At 65.7% G+C, this 20,564-nt stretch overlaps 8 protein-coding genes across 8 annotated transcripts; 5 read left to right on the forward strand and 3 right to left on the reverse strand.

Annotated features, from left to right (window-relative positions):
• Positions 1-946: 946 nt before the first annotated feature.
• PFL1_02464 (uncharacterized protein) lies at positions 947-3,998 on the forward strand (the record flags this gene model as incomplete). Its single annotated transcript, XM_007879981.1, has 2 exons — positions 947-1,484; positions 1,567-3,998. 2 exons carry the CDS (start codon positions 947-949, stop codon positions 3,996-3,998), a joined length of 2,970 nt encoding a protein of 989 aa, XP_007878172.1.
• A 433-nt stretch (positions 3,999-4,431) lies between these two features.
• Positions 4,432-6,184, forward strand: PFL1_02465 (uncharacterized protein; the record flags this gene model as incomplete). Its single annotated transcript, XM_007879982.1, has 3 exons — positions 4,432-4,722; positions 4,852-5,947; positions 6,093-6,184. The coding sequence occupies 3 exons, from the start codon at positions 4,432-4,434 to the stop codon at positions 6,182-6,184; spliced, it is 1,479 nt and encodes a 492-aa protein (XP_007878173.1).
• Positions 6,185-6,493: 309 nt separating this feature from the next.
• Positions 6,494-10,163, reverse strand: PFL1_02466 (uncharacterized protein; the record flags this gene model as incomplete). The annotated part of the gene is made up of 2 exons (XM_007879983.1): positions 6,494-7,194; positions 7,292-10,163. 2 exons carry the CDS (start codon positions 10,161-10,163, stop codon positions 6,494-6,496), a joined length of 3,573 nt encoding a protein of 1,190 aa, XP_007878174.1.
• Positions 10,164-11,005: 842 nt separating this feature from the next.
• Positions 11,006-11,414, forward strand: PFL1_02467 (uncharacterized protein; the record flags this gene model as incomplete). Its single annotated transcript, XM_007879984.1, has 2 exons — positions 11,006-11,224; positions 11,349-11,414. 2 exons carry the CDS (start codon positions 11,006-11,008, stop codon positions 11,412-11,414), a joined length of 285 nt encoding a protein of 94 aa, XP_007878175.1.
• A 1,599-nt stretch (positions 11,415-13,013) lies between these two features.
• Positions 13,014-13,760, reverse strand: PFL1_02468 (uncharacterized protein; the record flags this gene model as incomplete). The annotated part of the gene is made up of 1 exon (XM_007879985.1): positions 13,014-13,760. One exon carries the CDS (start codon positions 13,758-13,760, stop codon positions 13,014-13,016), a length of 747 nt encoding a protein of 248 aa, XP_007878176.1.
• A 1,179-nt stretch (positions 13,761-14,939) lies between these two features.
• On the forward strand, positions 14,940-16,269 carry PFL1_02469 (uncharacterized protein; the record flags this gene model as incomplete). Its single annotated transcript, XM_007879986.1, has 2 exons — positions 14,940-15,011; positions 15,154-16,269. The coding sequence occupies 2 exons, from the start codon at positions 14,940-14,942 to the stop codon at positions 16,267-16,269; spliced, it is 1,188 nt and encodes a 395-aa protein (XP_007878177.1).
• A 334-nt stretch (positions 16,270-16,603) lies between these two features.
• PFL1_02470 (uncharacterized protein) lies at positions 16,604-16,912 on the reverse strand (the record flags this gene model as incomplete). The annotated part of the gene is made up of 2 exons (XM_007879987.1): positions 16,604-16,709; positions 16,815-16,912. The coding sequence occupies 2 exons, from the start codon at positions 16,910-16,912 to the stop codon at positions 16,604-16,606; spliced, it is 204 nt and encodes a 67-aa protein (XP_007878178.1).
• Positions 16,913-18,685: 1,773 nt separating this feature from the next.
• PFL1_02471 (uncharacterized protein) lies at positions 18,686-20,296 on the forward strand (the record flags this gene model as incomplete). Its single annotated transcript, XM_007879988.1, has 1 exon — positions 18,686-20,296. The coding sequence occupies one exon, from the start codon at positions 18,686-18,688 to the stop codon at positions 20,294-20,296; it is 1,611 nt and encodes a 536-aa protein (XP_007878179.1).
• Between the last annotated feature and the right edge of the window lie 268 nt (positions 20,297-20,564).

Genomic DNA, 20,564 nt, shown 5'->3' on the forward strand with positions numbered 1-20,564 from the left:
GATGGGCGGGCGCCGCGGGGCAGAGGAGCCCGCCCAGCTGTCCCTCTGCGCTGGCGCTGGCTGGGCGATTTTCGATGGGCCGCTATCAGCAGGCCGGCGTGGAAAAAGGCTGCGATTTCGAATCGAGCTCGAACAGCTCCGTCCGATCTGGCGGCCCCTCTGACTGCTCTGGTGCCTCGACGCTGCCTCCACACTCCTCTCTTGGCCTTGATTCCCTCTCCTGCGCTCGAGCTGCTGGCGGGCGTCTGCTGCGCGTGTCAGATACCGCCACCGCCGCTCTCTTTGTCGTCGCCACCGCTTAGTCGTCCGCAGCTAGCCTGCTGACCTGGCCTAGGATGGCACAACGAGCGAAATGCGACGGACGAGTGGGCGTATGGCAGGGCCGCACGTACGGACGACATTGCCGCAGCCAGGACCGGCGGTTGCTCCTTTTCTCTGGCTCCTTTTGTGCGAGGCAGCGAGATGGCGGCGGCGGCAGCAGCGGACGGAAGGTGACTCGCCGCGAACAGCGGGCAAGCTAGGAATGGCAGGCCCAGGCCAACGACGAGAGGGCGTGACTCGTCGGTGCGCCGTGGTCCGACAGCGAACCCTGCATCCGTGGGCTGCCGCCGTGCCTAAAGCCGACTTCGGACTGCCTCGCCTTCGGCTTTGGCGATCCGCGCCCCTCGGCCACCTTTGGCCCAGCTCGGCCTGACTCGATCCGGCCCGTTCTGCGAAATCGGATCCGAGCTGACCCTCCTTTCGCCTGCCTGCTTAGCTGAGCGGCTCCGAGAGGCGCTCCACTTGGCAGCCGGCCCGCCTGTCAGCTCCAGCTTGAGCTTCTTCCAGCCAGGCTGCTGCCACACGTTCGCCAGGGCAACAACCACCACCACGTTGCGCCCATTCCAACACCAATACCAACACCAGCTGTCACCTTCAGCGAGCGCCCAAGATCGCCGCTGCAGTCATGACGAGGCTCGCCGCTCGACAGGCTGCAAGCCATGCTCGCGCCGCACTGCGCACACCTCGAGCCGGCGTCGAGGCCATCCCAACGTCCGGCCGCCGCATCACCACCACCCGCGGCCGTCCTATCGCCTCTACGTCGAGTGCCCTTCTTTCGCGATCAGCACCTTTGAGAGCCTGCTCCTCGGTCCGCTCTTATGCCACCGCCTCGCCCGGCCAACCTCGCCACGCCGCGGTGACATCCCCGCTCCTCGACTCGACTGTCGTTGACGCCGACATCGTCATCGTCGGTGGTGGCGTCGTCGGCCTCGCCCTTGCCTGCGGCCTGGCCAGCACTGCGGGTGCTTCGCCGTCAGCCTCGACGACCTCCCGCGTAGCCTCGCCGAGCATCGCGCTGGTCGAGGCTTCCGACCTCGCCAGGTCGCGCGCCTGGGCGAGCGACAAGCAGCAGCGTTACCAGGACCCCTCGTCGCACTCGGACAACATTGACTGGGAGAACCGCGTCATCTCGCTCACCTCCGAAAACATGCAGTGGCTCAGAGGTGAGTGCTCTCGTGCACGCGTGGGCTCACTGCTTGGCTTGTCGCCACTTCTGACGCCTCCGTGTTTCCCCCCCGCTCGCAGACATCGGCGTCCACCGCTACCTTGTCCAACATCGCCTGCGACCCATCGAGTCCATGCGGGTCTGGGACGGCCTGTCCGGCGCCACTCTGGACTTCGACTCGGCCGAGCTCCGTGACGTCATGACTGGACCTGCCGGCTCGTCTGGCTCGTCTCAGATCAGCGTCATGGTCGAGATCTCCAATCTCCAGCAGGCCTTTCTGCGCTACCTCGAAGAGGGCGCTGGCCGCGGCCACGTCGCGATCCGCGATAAGAGCAAGGTCCAGAGGATCGTCCCGGGTCTCGAAGCACTCGACCCTGCTGCCGACGCGCCGCACTTGAACGCTGCCGAAGCCGACCGGGACCCCTGGCCGGTGCTGGAGCTGTCGTCGGGCAGTACCTCTGCACAGCCCGCGTTGCTTCGGGCGCGTCTCCTCATTGGCGCCGATGGGCCAAACTCGCCGGTCCGGATGTACGCCGGCATCGGCAGCTACGGCTGGCCCTATGACCGCAAGGGGCTCGTCGGGACCCTTCGCTGCGCAGGACCGCAGGTCGGCGAGCCGCCTGTCGGCAAGACGGCGTGGCAGCGCTTCTTGCCAAGCGGCACGGTGGCCTTCCTTCCGCTGAGCGAACAGACCGGGTCGATGGTCTGGGCTCTAGAGCCCGCAGTGGCCGAGGCACTGACGACGCTTCACCGCGAGACGGCCGGCAGTCCCGTCGAGCCGCTGGCGAGGCTGGTCGACGCTGCCTTCCGGCTGCCCTGGTCGCACCTCGAGAGGCTGTTCGCCAGCATCGTCTCGTTTGCCCGCCAGCCTGCGGCAGAGGGGCGCGAGCGTGACTGGTCCTGGGTCCTCGACATGCTGCCGTCCGAGTTCGAGTTCAGCGAGCGTGGCGGCGCCCCGTTGCCGGAGTCGTCGACGGGCGACGTGCCGCCCAAGGTCGAGTCCGTCGACGTCAAGAGCGTCGCCTCTTTTCCTCTTCAGCTCAAGCACGCCGACGCCTACCTCGGCTCTTCGCTCAATGGCTCGCCCCTCAGCATCTCGGGCCTGCTGGCCGGCGCGCTGTCGGTCGTTGGGTTCGCCGCCGAGGGCGCCGGCCAGGGCGGTGGCCGGGCGAGGACCGCGTTGGTCGGCGACGCTGCGCACACCATCCACCCTCTGGCGGGCCAGGGCCTCAACCTGGGTATAGCCGACGTGCGATGCCTGACCGAGGTTCTCAACGAGGCGCAGGCGGCCGGCGCCGATCTCGGCTCGTTCAACGCGCTCAAGAACTACCCGCGCCGGCGGTACTGGGAGAACCAGAAGATGCTGTCGGCCGTCGACCATCTCCACTGGCTGTTTGCCGGCATTCCGGTGCCCCTGGCCCAGCAGGCCGACGGCGGACAAAGGCAGATGCAGCAGGATGGCCTGCTCCGCGGCTTGGCCAAGGAGGGCATCGCCAGGGGCACGATCTGGGCACGCAGTACCGGCCTCGAGGTGATCAACGAGCTGGGCTTTGCCAAGAACGCATTCATGCGTCAGGCTGGCTCGACGACGGGAACGGCCAGGAGGTCCGGGCCGTCGTCGGGAGCATTCGGCGCCGGCAGCCGCGGCCTTACGACGCTCGCCGCAAGGTCACCCCGATCGAAGGCAGCGTTGCCCCTGTCCACCATCTCGTCGATGCAGATGCAGATGCGCCACCACTCGAGCCACAGCACGGGTCCTCTGGCATCTGATGCCTATACGAAGGGCACCGGTGCAGGTCTTGCCACGACGGGAACTCCCTCGCTGGCCTCGCTGACGCCGGAGCAGCGTCGCGCGCTCGACGACATGCTTCGCGTCGACCACTCGGGCGAGGTGGCGGCAAACACCATCTACGAAGGGCAGGCGGACGTCTTCGGCGCGCTGGGCGACGTCAAGAACCGCGACATGGCGAGAGAGATGTGGTTGACGGAGAAGAAGCACCTCGAGGTGATGCGGGTGCTGCTGCGGCAGCACAACGTGAGGCCTTCCGCTCTGCTGCCGCTGTGGGCGGTGGCTGGCCGCGTGCTGGGCGGAGTCACTGCCCTGCTGGGCCCGCGCAGCGCCATGGCGTGCACTGAGGCGGTCGAGACGGTCATCGGAGAGCACTACGACGATCAGCTCGCCGCGCTCTCGTCGATCCTGAAGCAAGAGGTCGCCGCCGGCGCAGTCACATCAGCGCAGGTTGCCGAGGCCACGACGGCAGACGGCGCACCATCAACGGCAGCGGCGACAGCTGCGGCTTCAGCTTCGGCTCCAGCCTCGGAGGCCCGAAACGAGGTGCACCCGTCACTGCCGCTGCTCTCGGAAATCATCAAGGAGTTCCGCGACGACGAACTCGAGCACCTCGACACGGCCGTCGAGCACGAGAGCCAGCAGGCGGCGGGCCACGCGCTGCTCAGCGCCGTCGTGGCCGCCGGCTGCAAGGGCGCCATTTGGGTGGCCGCCAAGGCCTAGGCTGGAGCGCCATGTCCTTGTTTTGTTGTCGCAAAGCCTGTCCTGACTTTGTTCGCTGCACCGTCTTGTCTAATGCTAGTTGTTTGCCAGCCGATGGCGTTGCAGTGCAGAGTCGGCCGTGGTGGAAGAGGGGCTCGAGTCTTGGTGTATGCTGAGGCAAGCGGGCCGTTGGTGGCCGATACCTCGGATCCGAAGGGCTAGAAGGAAGCGCCCCGAGATGTGGGCAGCCGGGCGGGCGGATGCGGGCAGCACCGCGTTTTTTCTGAGCGTTGGGCCCTCTCGACCCCCGATCTTCTCAGAGTGCGAGACACTCGCTCACCATCACCGCGACCGACCCACCCGCTACCTGATCGCCGTTCCGCCACCTTCCAGCCGTTGTCTTCCGCTGCATCTCCTTACGTTACAGCTCTGCCCCCTCTGTTCGGCAACGAGAATGGCGTCGCACCAGCTCGCACGCGGCGCGCGGCACCTCGTCCAGCAGGCCGTCGCATCCTCCAGCAGCATCGCCGCCGGCGCCAGCGCCAGCACCAGTACGGGCACCAGCTCCGCCTTTGCGTTCGCCTCGGCGGTGCCGCACTCGTCCCTGCGATGCTTTAGCGCCTCCGCGGCACAGTCGGCGGCAAAGGCCAAGGCCGTGACGCCAAAGAAGAAGTCGACTGTCAAGAAAAAGACCCATACCGGTCCCAGAGGCATGGGTGGACCCAAGAGGAAGGGCGGTCTCGATGTGAGTGTCCGATGTCGGCGCTGGCATTGGCGCGGCGGGAAGGCGAGAGCAGTCAGAGGAGCGGATAGGCTGATCATTTGCGGGTGCAACTCGAACGCTGCTCTGCCTCTTCACCCCGCTCAAACGCAGGCGGGACCCTCGGCGTCCAAGACGTCCGAGTTCCACCAGGACGCTCCGGACATGTCTTCGCTGGGCGTGTTCAGCTCCGAGAGCATCACCAAGGCCGTCGTGGGCAAGCCGCTGGCGTGGAACGACAAGGCGCTGAGCGCGTTCAAGCACTTTGGGCTGCCGCGCGACCTGCAGAGGGAGCTGGCGGCGCAGCCGCGGCCGCGGACGCTGGTGCGCGAGCAGACGCTCAAGGTGCTCGACCGGCTCGACGCGGCGGCCAAGAGCGGGCAGACGCATAAGCTCGTCCTCACCGGCTCGCCCGGGTGCGGCAAGTCGACGCTGCTGGCGCAGAGCGTGTCGTATGCGCTCGACGAGGGGTGGGCCGTCGTCTACGTTCCGCAGGCCATCGACCTGATCAATTCGTCGACGACCTACTCGTACAGCCCCTCGCAGCTCGCCTACCTCCAGCCCGAGGTGACGCGGAGCATGATCTCTGCCATGCTGCAGCTCAACCAGGCCATTTTCAAGCGCATCGCCACGGCCGAGGCCGTCGAGCTGGAGCGGTCCGCCACGCTCGAGGCGGGCACGACGCTGGACAAGGTGGCCCGCCAGGGCATCGACGAGAACCTCAACGCCGCCGCGCGCCAGCAGGTGCTTGACCTGATCCTCCAGACGCTCGCCCGCCAGACCGAGGTGCCGGTGCTGGTGGCCGTCGACGAGGTGCAGGCCCTCTTCCGCACCTCGCTCTACCGCGACCCGGACTACGCGGCGCTCGAGTCGTACGAGCTGGGCGTGCCGCGCTCCCTCCTGGCTCTGCTCGAGGGCAAGGGCAGCTTTGCATCGCAGCGCCTCGTCTTTGTCGGAGCGCTCAGCAGCACCCAGACAGAGTACCCGACCCCGACAGAGCTGCAGGTGGCGCTCCAGGACAGGGCGGGCGGCCCCGACGCCATCCCGGCCCTCGGACGCGCGGCACACGCCTACGTCCGTCTGCAGCAGCGCCACCTCGCCAATGCCCACGCCGCCGCCCTCGAACCCGTCGACGTGTCCGACCCGCTCACGACGTCCGAGGCCGCCGCCCTCTTTGCGCAGCTCAAGGGCGAACGCAAGCTCTGGTCGCGTGAGTCCCCTCTCCTTTTCCTTTGGTTCCTTGTCGTCTCCCTCCCTCCCTTGCCTCTGTGCACCAGACGGCATCCGGTATCTGACACGACCTCCCTCTTGCCTCTCGCCACCCCGCGTCTCTCTTTCTTTCCATAAACCTGCAGCGGCCAACGACGAGCTCTTTGTCGCCAAGTTTGTCGAGAGCGCGGGCAACCCGCGTCGCTTTAGCCGCAGCCTCACCTCGACCCTCTTGTGAGGCGGGTCCGGCCGCCGTTCGACTTCGATGTCCATGGAATCAGAATATCAGCGTTCGCAGATTCCCGGAACCCAGAAACAACTCGACTCGCCTGCGCGATGTCGTCTCCTGTCGATGCGCTGTGCAACTGACCCGGTCCAACTTACGCCGCGCTCCATAGTAACACTGACACGGGGGATGGGACGGGATGGGATGGGATGGGATGGCAGGGATTCCGTCGGGTGCTCGATGATAAAAATACAGAAAAGGCGCCGTCGGACGCGGCACACCTCGTCGTCGCGGGCTGGCTCGCACCACGACGATACGCAGCTAGATGATTCGGACGCTCCAAGCGCCGACTTTGGGCGGACCTGCAATCTGGCCCAGGCCGAAACCGAGCTGGCACAAGGTCTCGGCATCGGCCTCGTGGCCCGCGGCGTGCATGAGCTGCACCAGGTCCTCGCACACGACGTGCCGCCCCGAATGAAAAGCCGTCCCGTCGGAATCCTTGACAAAGACGAGCGGAAGCAGAAAGTGCGCAGGTACTTCCGCTGCCCCCGCCGCCGTCGGTTGGGTCGTCCGGTCTGTGGTGGTGGCGCTGGACGACGACGACGAGGATTGGACCAGCGTCAACATTTTTTCGACGGGTGGTAGCTTGACGCTGACCAACATCTCGCTCCCCTCCTCCCCCGCCGCCGCCGCCGCTGCTGCGGATGGCGTATTCGGCGTCGTCGGAGGCGCGACGGGCGAATGTTGACAGGAACACGGTCCCAGCGGACCGATCCACACCTCGAGCGGCACTTTTGCCTCGCTGCCTCCGCTCCCGCCGCCGCCTGCGCCCAGGTCGAGGAGGCCGCCGACGGCGCGCGGCACGACAAAGTTGGCCACGGTGAAGCTGAGAGTGTGCGTGTGCTGGTCGTAGGTCGGCATCGACGTGATGAGCGGAAACGGCCCGATGGGTACCTCGCTTGGCCCTTCGTCCTTGGACGCCTCGGTGGCGCTCGTGTCGAAAAATGAAAACTCGAAGCGCGCTGTCGGGGCCACCAGGCAAGAGCAGAGCAGGCAGGGGTCAGCAGCGTAAGCAGCCTCTTCGGTTGGATATGCACGACGCGCGCGCGCCCTACTCACAGACACCAATGACGGACCAGGCAAACGTATCGTCGACCTCGTCGACGACCTTCATGCCTGGCCCGTGCTCCTTGGCCACGACCTTGGTCTTGGGGCTGACAAACGTGAGCGAGTTGCCGTCGCCGTCGCTGTGGTGGTCGAACGGCGCCAGGTCATCGACGAGCATCGGCGAATCGAGCCCGTTGGTGTGGGCGTTGACGTAAGATGTCGCGAGCGGCTCCTGCCCCACGGCCTCCGGTGGCGCCTTTGCCTTCCACCGTTCCGGCGGCACCGCGCATAGGTAGCTCCGGGGCGAGGTAAAGTCCGACTCGAGGTGCTCCGAGTCGCCGTAGATTCGATCCGTCTCGGATCGCGGGACGAAACGCATCAAGGCCACCTTCTGCAGCTGCCCAACGGGTCCGTAGACGTTGAGGTCCTCGCCAACGCTGCGGCCCGACGAGGACGTGCCCGCGCCGGCGGCCGCACCTCCTGATGCCGAGGGCGTGCTGCTCGCGTCGTTGGCGGCCGTCGTGCTCGGCTTCCCGTTGGCCCCTGCAGGGCCCGACGCAGCACCGCTTTGCCCGTCCTTCTTCTGCGCCGCCAGCATCGAGACGGGGCCGTTGTCGGTGGCAAACGCGCCGCCGCGCAGGTCGATGTTGACCGGAATCCTCCGCGACCGCATGCCGGAACCTGCCAGCCCAATCTCGGCGGGAGGGTCGATCTGAGGCAGCATCACCTCACCCTTGTCGACCTTGCAGACGACGAGCGGATCCGTGCTGGCGCCCGAGGTGATGTCGGTCAGGATGATGGTGGAGCCGTAGGTGACGCTGCCCTCCTCTGCGCCGGCCAAGTCGGCCTGCGGCGGCCTCGATACGAGCGTCACCCGGTAGGCCGACCATTCCTGGCTCTGCGCCGTCAGCCTACCGTCGTTGGCAGTATGGGCGTACTTGGTCCGCGCCGTCTGCGAGTTGATTCGGTTGAAGAGCGAGATCATGGACCCGTTCGAGATCTGCGCCGACGAGCTGCGCGGCTTGACCGTCTTCTTGGACGACTTTGAGACAATCGTGACGGGCGCAGACTCGAACGAGACCCACGACAGGCCCCCGGGCAGCCGCGAGAGGTGGTCGTTCGCATTCTGCTTGTCGGGCGACGGATGCCCCTGTTGCAGGGCTGCAATCACTGCCGCCATCGAGTCGACGGCGTTGCCGGGGATGGTGCCGGGCATAGAGGGGGATGAGGCCAGCTTGAGACGCTTGGCCGGCGGAAGGGAGGCAGCGTACGACTCGGGCGACGTGGACCGCAGCAGGTTGAGCTGCAGGCGGAAGCTCTTGGATCTCCCGGTCGGCGTGACGTAGAGCGACTTGACCTTGGTCTCGAAGCTCCTATCGAGCGTGGCGATCTGCTCGTTGGAAAAGAGCTCGTCGGTCTCGCCCTTGACCAGCATGCTGAGCCCGCACTCGAACTGGTCACCCGACTGTGGACCCGCCTCGTGCTTGGGCGCTGATTGCGAAGTCGCCACCGCAGGTCCCCAGTCGGCGTACCGCCGCAGCGGACCAATGACGTGCACGATGGGCGGCGGGTTGAGGAAGCGCTTCTCGGACCCGTATGACTTCTGCGCCACCGAGGCGTGAGTGCAGCGAACCGTCGTCATCTTGGTGGTGCCGACATTGGGCGACAAGATGGGTCCGGTGACGAGGCCGGGCTTGACAAGAGGATCAATGTCGCGCAGGTAGGTGGTGAGCGCCCGCTCGACCCGATTTCGCCGTTCCACCGGTCCAATCTCGCGATGCTTGCGTTTGCCCAGGATCCTCTTCGTTGGTGGAACAGGCACCGGCCTCAGCGGCGCTGCGGCCTTTGCGGGCTTGGGCAGCTTCGGTTTTGGTTTTGGCTTCGAGGGTGTCGAGATTGGCGAAGCTGCCGCAGGTGTCGCTGTTGCTGGCGCCGGAGCGGGGACAGGCGTGGGCGCGGGCGCGGGTAGCTCCGGAGTGGCTTGGTGCGACTGCTCGGGCGTGTCTTCGGCCAGGCTGGAGGTGACCTTGGCCTGCAAGCTAGCCATGAACTGCTGGAGGCTGGCGTTGATGGAGGCATCCGTGTCGCCCGCCGATGGAAAAAGGTCCTTGGAGACCGGTTCTGCAGAGGTCTCGCTGGAAGCAGCAGCTGGCGGGGCGGGCTGCTGCGACGGCCCCGCAGCAGCAGCAGCCGCAGACTGTACTGCAGCAAAGGCGCTGCGAGAAGCTTCGGCAAGGAGAGCGTCAATGTATCCGGGCGACGTCGGATCGAGCGCATCAGAGGGCGTGGCTGAGGATGGGGCCGGCGGGTTCTCGGGTAATGCCTGGTGAGTCGAAGGCGGAGCGGGCTGGAAGTGACCCTGTTGTTGCGATTGGTGGTTCTGCTGTGACAGCTGACCAAGGCTAGCGAGGAGCGACTCGACGGCTGCGTTGGCATCGTGGCCTTCCGGATCGAGTCCTTCGTGAGGAGTAGCTAGCGCCGTGGCGTCCATCGAAGGCATGGCAGAGAGATATTCAGCCAGCGGGTCGGAAGCGTCCGAGGCGGTCTGAGCGCGAGCGAGTGCATCGCCAGCGGTTCCCGCTACAGACGCCGAAGGATGGCTGGATGAAGCATCGTGGCCTGCGTCGTTGCTTGCGCCAAGGGTATTTGCCAGGCCCGCGGTGAAGGCCTGGATCTGCTCGTCGAGGCTGGTGGATCCGGTAGTGTCGCCAAAGTTGAGGCTGGGGGGGAGGAGAAATTCGATTGAGGACGAGTCTATGGACGGCAAGCCGGCGAGCGCGTCCAAGGAAGGGGCATTGTGGTCGATGTTGGGGTCGCTTCCGGAGGGTGGTGGTGGTGGCTGTGGAGGCGGGTCCTTTTGAACCTGGGCGGGGTCAGAGGTCATGGTGGTGGCGGTGGGCTATGGCGGTAGCATGGGAGGTGAGCGGCCCATTCCGCGAATGAACGATTGAGGAGCGTTAGAGTATGTGCGAGTTTGTCGGGCAGCGGCAGTGGCGGTGTCGAGCTGGTGACCAGACGGACGGATGGATGGATGGCGGCGAGGAGCGTTGACGGGGAGGCAACGAGTGCGGGGGCTGCAACCTTGATTCGAGGTGCTGCACCCTGTCGCTGCCTCCCCGCCCAGAAGAAATTTTGGGCCGACGTCGCGGGAGCCGGGAGTGGCCTGGCCTGGCCTGGCTGGCCAGACTGGCCTGCGTCTGGGGCGGGGCTTGGCTCGGCCGAGTGAGATGCCCCTCTTTCGCCAGCGAGGCGGCGCGTTCCGATCATCGGGACGGCAGGGGCGGCCAGGATCAATCAATCTGGTGCGGATGCGGATGCGGACAGCCACCCCTTGTGCGGCCAGGGGACGCAGCCAGCCAGATTGAATGGCGAGCAAAGTGGAGCACGCGAGGGCGGAAAGTCGAGGCTGCCCGACACGCGGAATGCCGCCTGGCCTGGCCTGCCCTTCCGCCCTTTGGCCTGCAATCACGTCCAGACCCAAATCCCAACCTTGTCCCGCTTCAGTCCCCTCGTCGGCTCCATCATCACCACCACCACCACCATCGTCCCTGCCACCTTCACTACCACCACCAAACACTGTCCTGCTCCCACCTCTGCCTCTGAGCACCTCTTCCAGCTCGCTCAAGTCAATCTCCTCGGCCCGCCTCGACCAAGCCGATAGCCCCTCTTCCACAACACAAAACAGCCCCGTCTCGTCCCCGCAACCCCCCTCCACGTCCACCCACCATGTCTGACTCGGAGCAGCCGCAGCCTAAGCCCGAGAACGAGCAGCTCAACATCAAGGTCAAGGACGCCAACGGAAACGAAGTCTTTTTCAAGGTCAAGAAAAACACCCGGCTCTCGAAGCTAAAGATGGCCTACGCCGACAAGATGGGCAAGCCCGTCAACAGCGTCCGCTTCATCTTTGACGGTCAGCGCATCGGCGACGACGACACGGCAGAATCGGTGCGTGCCTCCCGTCCTCGCTCCTTCCCTTTACCCCCTCGTTGCTTCCTCCCACGTTACTAACCTTTCGTCCGCCAACGCATCCCGGACCTCCTATCACTGCTCGCTGCTGCGCCACACACAGCTCGGTATGGAGGACTCTGACGAGATCGACGCCATGATTGAGCAGACTGGCGGTGCATGCGCATAAAGCTGGGACGACGAGCGATTCCCTGGCCCTTGACCCTTCTCCTCGTGCGCGCAAGAGGCGGCCGGGGCGCAAGGGCGGAAGCAAGACCAAGCGCTACTCTGGGGCGTCGAATCCGGCCTACGCCAATAACGGTCCAGAGATGCCCATACTCGATCCCTGAAAAGGGTCCCGCGACGCCCACTGTGCCGCTTGCGTGGACCATTTTTCTGGCGGCACGATACCGGGGCTAGGGTCAAAGGCGGCGGTCTAGCATTCAAAGGCCGATTCATCATGGGCGGCTCCTCGGCGCAACGACATCGACAAGTCTCCTTCCCTCTCCCCCTCTATATCCATCAGAACGGTCGCGCCACGCTGCATCGTCTTGAACGCCACCGCGTCCCCGCCGCCACGGCTGTCTACCATGCGTCTCTGCTCGTCAACCCTCCGCGTGCAATCGACCAGCTCGAGCATCCCCTCGCCCACACACATCTTCTCACCTTCCGCCCGTCCGCCTCCTGTTGCTTGTGTACCATCCAATCGCCCCATCTTCCCCGCCCGCGCTCGAATGTCGGTTGAAATGTATCAAAACCCCCCCGCGCGAAGTCAAGAGTCTTTTCGCGTCTCTTCGAGCCTTGGTGGCCGGCGATGGCGTCAAAGATTGACGGCGAACGACCATGCCGGCTGCATCGGGTAGTCGTTTCTGCCTCTCAGCGTCGCGTCGATGTCTGCTCATCGACTTCGCGAGCGATACTTGAGCCTCGCTGCGCTCCGCACAGTGACAGATTCGAGAACCTGTTTCGCCGAGGTCGAGCGCAACAACCTGGCACATGCATATGGATCGCATCAAATTCGGCCTTTCGGGTGTGCGTGCGTGGGTGGTGGTACAGGTACAGCTGGGAGGCGGTAGCGGAGGTGGTGCCGTAGGCAAGGCTAGGCCAGGCTAGGCTAGGCTAGGGGTACAGGTGGTAGGCGGTCGGCTGTGTGGAGAGCAGGCAAGAGGCTGGGAGGCGGAGGTGTGGAGAGAAACCCTGAGAACGAGGCGAGAGCGACCTGTCGGTCCACGGGGGAGGGGCGGATTTGCGCGTCTCGGCGATGTCGCGGCGTGCTACGGCCACCAGAACCCTCTCGCTTCTGGTAACCCATCGCCCATCGCGAGCCTTGCTTGATCCTGCGACTCGACTCCCGACGGCCGCTGGGTCTCGTGAGCCCTTAGCGTGTGCCTGCATGCCGGTCGGCCTGCCCCTCTTCCATGGTATCGCGGTCGGCTTTCAAACGGACGGGCGTGGGGTATGTCTTGGCGAGCTGGATCGAGGCTGCGCCTTGATGGCGAAAGAGGGCAGGTTCTGCCTGGCACCTGTCGCCTGCTTGGATGGAATCGGGTGTCGCCTTGCTTGTCCAGGATGCCGGCGAATTCAAAGCGTCACCGACCCAGCAGGCAGGGCCTTGCTAGACGGCGGGCCCTTGTTCAATGTCAGGAGCGGATGTAGCCGTGGTCATTGCGGGAGTCTGCCGTTCCTCTGCCGAGGCCGACGACGAAGCACCGGGTGCGATGGGTGGATGCATGGACGGACGGACAGATGGACGGCGCTGCGGGTACGGTGTCTTGCGCGGGGCCGACCTTTACTCGGCGGGGACAGCAACCTTGGGGAAGTCGGGGTCGAGTTGCCTGAAGAGGGCCTCGATGTTGCTGAGGGCGAGCTTGGCCACCAGGTTCTTGCTTTCCGGGTTCTCGTCCATCTCGGTGCGGGCGTTGAGGATGGCGGCGCGGGTGCCGCTGATGAGGAGGTCCCTGGACGCGTTGGCCTGCGACGTGGCCGCCGAGGGCATCGAGTAGGCGCTGGTGCTGCCGCCGCCCCCTGCGCTCTGCTTGCGCTTCTTGGTGGGGGGTAGCTGGATCTGGTGCCAGAGGGCCTTGCCCGTGGAGCAGGCGCAGTTGATGGTCGGCGAGGCGCAGTGCATGCACCGCTTCAGCTTCGACGACTGCTTTCCCGTCGGGTCGAGGAGCGGGGGCGGGACGCAGGCGATGCCCTGCTTGATGCAACGCTCGCACGGGTACCAGTGCTTGAGCACCTCCTGCCGGCGCTCGCGGCTCCTCTGGGAGCGGTTGATGGACGAGATGTGGCGCTGCTTCTCGCCCGACGCCGTCATGGTCGTCGTCGGCGGGCCGGGAGTGGGCGTGGGCGTCGCGTTCGGGTGGCCGTTGCTGTTGTGGCTGCTGCTGGCGTTGTAGGAGTGGTGGTGGTGTGGGTGGCTGCCGTGGTGGTGCGAGCTGCTGCCGCTGCTGCTGGCGCCGCGGCCCGAGCCCTCGATGCCCGCCGACTGGGGCGGCGGCGTCGTGGCAAAGTCCATCTGGTGGGGCATCATCATGTCGGAGGAGTGGCGCCAGGTGGGCTGGATCGCGACCAGGGCCTGGGGACGTGTAGTAAGTGCTCGAAGAAATACAGGCCGGTCGCGAGAAAGCGCGGGCCAGGCAGGGGGGAAGGAGCGAAAGGCGCGAGAGAGGGTCAGTCGGCGGCTGTCGCGTTTTGTGGGAATGGGGATGAGGGAGGTGGTGGAGGGACGGATGGCGGCAAGTTCGAGGGGCTGAACCAATTGTCGAGACGCAAAAAGGGGGTGGTGGCTGGTCCAGAAGGGGGCCTGGCAACGACGCTGACCCCTTCATTCTGCGTGCGGACAGGCCAGGCCAGGCCAAGCCAGGATAGGCGGCGAACCGCTGGCAAGCCAGAGGCAGACCAGAGGCAGACCAGAGGCGAGCGGCGGGCAGACCAGCCTGCGTGCGACTGCGTGCGACCGAATTCGCTTTTTCCCCTCGCCAAACGCGGATGGCGTGACCCTGGCCAGCCCGCCTGGCTGCACCGACCGCTCCCCAAAACTGGCGCAAAAACCCGTGCGGCCCCAACCGGTCGAGCCCGAACTTCACCCACAGAGCTGACTGCCCAACGCCCGTCTTGCGGGCCCTGTCACCCCGCAAGCCCTGGTACCGACGGGCTGGCCCAGGCAGGGTCCCAAGACGTCTGTCGCGTCGTGTTGCCTGCCTGTAGACCGGGGCTCAGCCAGGGCCAGACCATCCCCTCCCAGCAGCCTGGCCGACACCCAAGTCTCTCGCCACCCAGCATCGTCCGCAAGGCCATCGCGCATGGCGGGTCAGGAAGGTTTCCCTTGATGCTAGCCGGCTTGCTCAAGCCCCGTTCTCTTGGCTTGGCCCATGCCCCCATCGCGTCCCTCTGCCGCCCTTTGCAAGTCTAGCGCAGGCTCGGTGTCTATCGGTATCCTAGCGCTTGAGCACCACGTAGCCAACGAGCCTCTTCCAGCCAGACACGATGGCTCTGCTGCTATGCTGCTGCTGCGGCTGTCAGATGGTATATAAGAGGCAGGAAAGGGCGAGGACCACTGCCGAAGTGGCCACCGCTCTCGCTCCTGTGCTGAACCACTCGTAGTCGACGCTCGACGGCATCGACGGAAGCTCAACCTCTGCCTGCCTTCACCCACCCCCGAGCCAACTGACATCCGCGCGCGCCCCCAGTATCCGCGCTCCAACCTTCTGCCATGGCCTCGCCAGCCAAGTTTAGGGTCGCGGCCATCGGCGTAGGCCGCCAAGGCAAGGTCCACGCCCTCAACGTGAGTGGTAGGGTGCAGCTGCGTCGGCCCTGTGTCGTCGGGCTGTCGAGCCAGTCTGCTGTTTCCGGAGCGCCTCACCGTGAGCTTGTTGCTGAACCGTTTGGGATGGCGGCGCTCGCTCTCATCGCCCCTCCCTGCCCAGTTCGCCTTCTCAACGCCCAAGGCGGACCTCGTCGCCGTCGTGGACCCGAACGAGGCCGCTCAGGACTGGGCACGCGCCAACCTACCCGCCGCCACCAAGGTCTTTGGCGGCGTGGAAGAGCTGTACGCACACTTTGGATGCCAGCGGGGCGCGCCGCCTGGCAGCGCCGGCCTCGATGCCGCGTGCATCTCGACCGAGACGTCTTACCACGCCGCGCTGTGCGTCCAGGCCATTGACTTCGGCCTGCACGTGCTGCTCGAGAAGCCCGTCTCGATCGACATCGAGGGCCACGTCCAGGTCGTCGAGGCCGCCAAGCGACGACCCGACGTCCGTGTGCTCGTCGCCCTAAGCCGCCGATTCGACCCGACCTACCGCAACGCGCGACAGCGCGTCAAGGCGGGCCAGATGGGAGACGTCCACCTCATCCGCAGCGCCACCGTCGACCAGTACGACGACCGAGGCTGGTTTGTGCCCTACAGCCTCAAGAGCGGCGGCATCTTCGTCGACTGCGCCATCCACGACATCGACATCGCCCGCTGGTTCCTCGGCCTAAGCAATGCTCAGGGCGAGGTGCCCCGCTCGCGGCCCTACCGCGTCACGGCGTCGGGCTACAATGCGCGCCACCCGGAGCTGGCCCAGTACGGAGACGCCGACAACGCGCTGGGCACGGTGCTGCTCGAGGACGGACGCAGCTTCTACTTTCACCTCGGCCGCACCGCCGTCCACGGCCACGAGTGCGTCGCCGAAATCTACGGCACCCAGGGTCGCCTGGTGGTCAATGCCAACCCGCGCCTCGACCGCCTCGACATCCTCGACAGCCACGGCGTGCGATCCGAGTCGACCCCGTCCTACTGGGAACGCTTCAAGGACGCCTTTGTCGTCGAGGCCCGCGAGTTTGTCGACTGCTGCCTCGACCCCAGTCTGCCTCTGCCCGTGACCCTCGAGGATGCGTTCGAGGCAGCCAGGATCGCCACGGCGCTCACCATCAGCCTGCGCAGCGGCCAGCCCGTCTACTTTGACGACAAGGGCGACCCAATCCGACCCAAGGGATGGGACGGAACCAGCTGCAAGATCCCCAGCAAGGACGACGGCTACGTGAACACGGCCAAGCTATGAAGGGGCACGGCACGGCTAGGGCTTCCACAGTGTCCAGGGAAGGGATACGAGCCCCGTCGGCAACCTTTAGATCGTTCTGCAATAGTGCCACAGTCGCGATGAAGAAGAGGCTGCAGAGGTTCGTGTATGGATTCAACGTTGCGATACGTGTGTGTGCAGGAGAGACAGAGCGGATACAGTACGGGTATAGGCATGCATGTTCGTACGGGTGCGGGTTCAAGCGTAGGGAGGTCTGGAGGCTCGGGTCCGGTCGAAATCACATTGTGTCCGTCGTTTGGGCAACGGAGCCCGAAGCGGCGTTGCTCGTGACTGGGGCGGGCCGGGGCGCGCGGAGCTAGACCTTTCTCCTCCGTCCGCCACCACGCCCACCGCAGCGGCAGCAGAGGACGTCGGCGATGCAGTTGAAGGTGGCGATCAGGGCGGATCCGATGGCCGAGACGCTGCGTCGGGTCCAGGACGATGGGGAAAGGTTGCAGTCCATCAGCAACAGCTCGAGGCGGATGGGACCGAGAGAGTGAGAAAAGAGGGAGGGGGGTCAAACTCACATGGTGCTGAGCACACCGGCAATGGCGCTAAATACGGCGCGGAGGGCACCGACGATGGCCGAGACGATCGACGAGAGACAGGATGCGACGGCTCCCATGGTGGTCGTAGTCTCTGCTCGAAAGGATGGGCTTGGAGTTGGGGTTGGGGCTGGGTCAGGATGTTATGCTCGTGTGCCGAAGCTAGAGGCGTTCGTCGAGGAAGGATGAATGAGACGATGGAGCTTAGGTCGATGGCGAGATGGAGGGGCAAGATGGAAAGAAGCGAGATCCGGACGTCTTATATGTCTTTGATCTCGTCCAGCCCTCCTGGAAAGGCAAACTTAAGGCTAGGACGATGTCACCGGCTGGAGTCGAGCCCGGCCTGCTCCGCTACCAACCGACCGACGTCGAGCAGCTCCGGCCTGTCGAGGAGAGAAGCAACATCTCATCATCGCCCGCACCATCCGCATCATCGCGTTGCAACCTGCCCGCCCCCCGCCCGGGTTGCCGTACGTACAAGCGTGGCTTCATCCTTCGCCGGTGTGCGGGTGGCTTGGAGGCGGCGGCAACAAATTAGGGCTAGGCAGGGTGCAGCAGCAGCATGAACAGGAGGCTAGGCTGGAAGGGGTGTGACGGCGTCATCAGCTGGACAGGCAGGCCGGCTAGGCTTGGGCAGCCCGCAGGCGCCGGCCTGACTGCGCGCTGCGGAGCGGAGCAGCGACGACGGCGGACAAAACAGCGAGCGCTGCCTGGCTGCCTCAACTCCGCGAGCGAGCCAGAGCAGCTGATACCCGCCCGCACGGCCGTGTTCAGCCTGACGGTCGGGCGCGATGCACCAGCAGGGGCAGGCCCACGTCATACGGCGGCCGGTCGGTGGCTAGGGGCTGGGCCCTGATGGTCGCGTGGCAAGTGAGTCAGACGCCCACGACCAGCCCGCCCAAACAGCCTAGCCTAGCTTGGCTGCCTTGCTTGCGCTGTGGCTCTCTGTCCATCTGGCCGCTGCCGATGCCGTTGCCGCTGCCGACAAAAATGTCGACGACGACGACGACGATGAGCGACGTCGCCGTTGCAGGCTAAGTTGCTCGGGTCTTTTGCCGCGGCAGGCAGGCAGGAAAAAGCCCACGGCGTACCGTCATGGTACAGCTTCGATGGCGGCCACAAAGAGCAGGCAAGGGGCCCAGAGGCAGGGCTCCTACCTGTCTTTGGTTGCTTTGGCTTTTCGGGAAGGGCGATGGCATCGGATGTCGTTGCTGGCGGCCAAGCAACAGCGCGCGCAGCGCGGCAGGCCCAGCCTGCCTCTCACATGTTTTCGGTGGCGCAGGGTCCAGACGGGGGCAGCCGGCGTCAACTCTGCACGGTGACAGAGTCACGCAGGTCTCGAAGGTGGTTCGCCCGCTCGTGCGAGAAAGCAGGTGCCCTTCAACGACAACCGGGTCTCGGGCAACCATCCAGGCCGGGCCGAAGACGGGACGGCGCTGCTTTCCCCCTACATGCTCCGGGCGGGTCCTTCCCGTAGGAGCCCACTGCTGGTCACCTCCTCTTGCATCCCCATCGGAGCACGGCGAGCGGGGCTGTGCCTTCCGTTCAATACGCAGGCCGCTCCACCTGTTGACCTCGAGCAGCAGCAGCAGCATCACATAGACTTGGACCAGTACCACCATCCAGTCTTTGACTTCACTCGACGGGGACCTTTACCAGCCTTTCAACAGCGGCGGACACGCGCAGGCCGTCGACGACCCTCCCCGGCTCACTGCGGCTACAAAGGGACGAGCCAACACGCTACAGGGCGACGCCTGGACATCCCATTGTCTGACGACCTTCCTTCAGCCTCAGAACGGCAACAGCCGCGCCACGCCTCCGATTCCTCTCCTCGACGCTGGACACGCGCGACCATGACGGCGCACAGGGGCGGCGGCGGCGGCGATATGGACGGCGAAACGCTGCGGGGCGACTCGGACGCCTTTTCGATGCTGACGACGACGACGGCGCGCCTCGAGATGCCCATCCTGGCGCACGAGTCCTACGAAGCCCCGCAGGCCGTCACCGAGCCCTTCCCTCCCTTCCTGCTGCACTGCACCCTCTTCGCCTTCTACGAGGGCTACCCGCCGCACCCGGCCGCCTTTTGCAACATCGGCCTGCCTGCGCGGTACGCGCGCGGCGAGTCGTCGGCCTCGCACAACCGCGTCGCCCAGAAGGTGTCCAGGTACAACCGCCGCCTCGGCGTCCAGCTGCCGCTCCACTACCTCGACACCGACCCGACCTCGGCCGACGTCAAGGCCCTCTTCTTCCACCCGCACCCAAAGGACGGCGCCGCCTTGATGGCGCGTCAGCCCAGCCTCAAGCGCGGCAGGATGTTTACCATGTTTGCCGCAATGTCGCCCGAGCTGACCGGCATGGTGTCGCGGCCGCTCGTCGACCGCGTCCTCTCGGCCCTCTTCTTTGGCTCCGGCATCAAGGACCAGATGGCCATCTTTCCCGGCGAGGCCGTCCTCACCTATGGTGCCAGGTACAGAAAGGAGGGCAAGGCACGCAGCCAGGACAAGGGCGAGGGCGGCGGCGGCAGTGGGAGTGGGAGCGGCGGAGCACTGGGCTGGCTCAAGGCCTGGAAGCCCTCCTCTGCGGGCGATGGCTCCAGGGACGCGGATATGTCAAAGGGAAAGGCCAAGAGCGTTGAGGCCGAGTCGCCCGCCGGCACGACGCCGGGTCACGTCAAGCTCGGGATGGTCTACGCCACGCTCGACCTGCTTCCTCCTCCCGGCCGGCTGCTCGAGACAAGGGGCCCCTATCCCAAGGAGATGAACAGAGTCAGCTCCGCCGAGCAGGACCGCGCGGTTCAGATCCAGGTGGAAGCCAGCAGGTTGTCACCCGAGGAGCGGTACCGCCAGTTTGGCTGGGAGCTCGACGAGGCGGGCCGCGCCGACATGATGCGGATGCTCAAGGCGCTCGAGCGCAGAGGCGGTATCTGGTCCGAGGCCGGTCGGGTGACGATGCCCAGCAGCCGCAACCCTGACCCGCGCGAGCGACCGAGGTACTTGGTCAAGGGCCTCTTTCCGGAGCACTTTACCCAGCGCTGCGCCTGGTTCCGCCACAGGGACCACCAGCCGCAGACAAACGACCTGTCGCCAGAGTCGATCGCCAAGTTTGGCTGCCCCGTCGTCGTCCACACGGCCGACGAGCGCCTCGGTGCGGGCGCCGACATTGCGCAGCGGACCTCGTCGAACCCGGCGACCGCATCGGAAAAGGAGCTGTCGATGGACGCAGAGTGGCACGAGGACGACCTGCCCAAGGAGGACACCGCCGCCGCCGCCACCGCCTCCGACGTCGGCAACATGAACGGCTACGGCACCGATTCGGCTCGCGCCCAGGCGCTCATCGACGCCGAGGGCGACTTCTTTGAAGGATGGTCGATTGGCGTCACGGCCGAACCGTTCAAGACGGGCGGCTTCTATGAGAGCATGGCGTCCTCGACCGGTCTCGCCGTCGCCGTCGGCGCCAACGGCTGATCGCTTCCCTCGCTCCCAGTGTCCTCTAGCGTCTCGTATACCCGCCTTTCGTATCGTAGCGTGCCGTCGCCATCGTCATGGGTCTTGCAACGGAGCTTGAAGTCGAAGCCTTGCACAGCGTGTGGGGTCGCGGGACCAGCTCATTCGGCCGATAGGTGGGCGGAACGAGCTCTAGGGCAAGCCAGCTGGCCCGCGGATCTGTATTCCGCCCGGCCGCACGCCCGCGGCTGCAAAATGAATTCGACCCTGCGATCACCTTTCGCGCAGC

Source organism: Pseudozyma flocculosa (assembly GCF_000417875.1).
Source record: "Pseudozyma flocculosa PF-1 unplaced genomic scaffold scaffold00007, whole genome shotgun sequence".
In the NCBI taxonomy this organism is placed as follows: domain Eukaryota; kingdom Fungi; phylum Basidiomycota; class Ustilaginomycetes; order Ustilaginales; family Ustilaginaceae; genus Pseudozyma; species Pseudozyma flocculosa.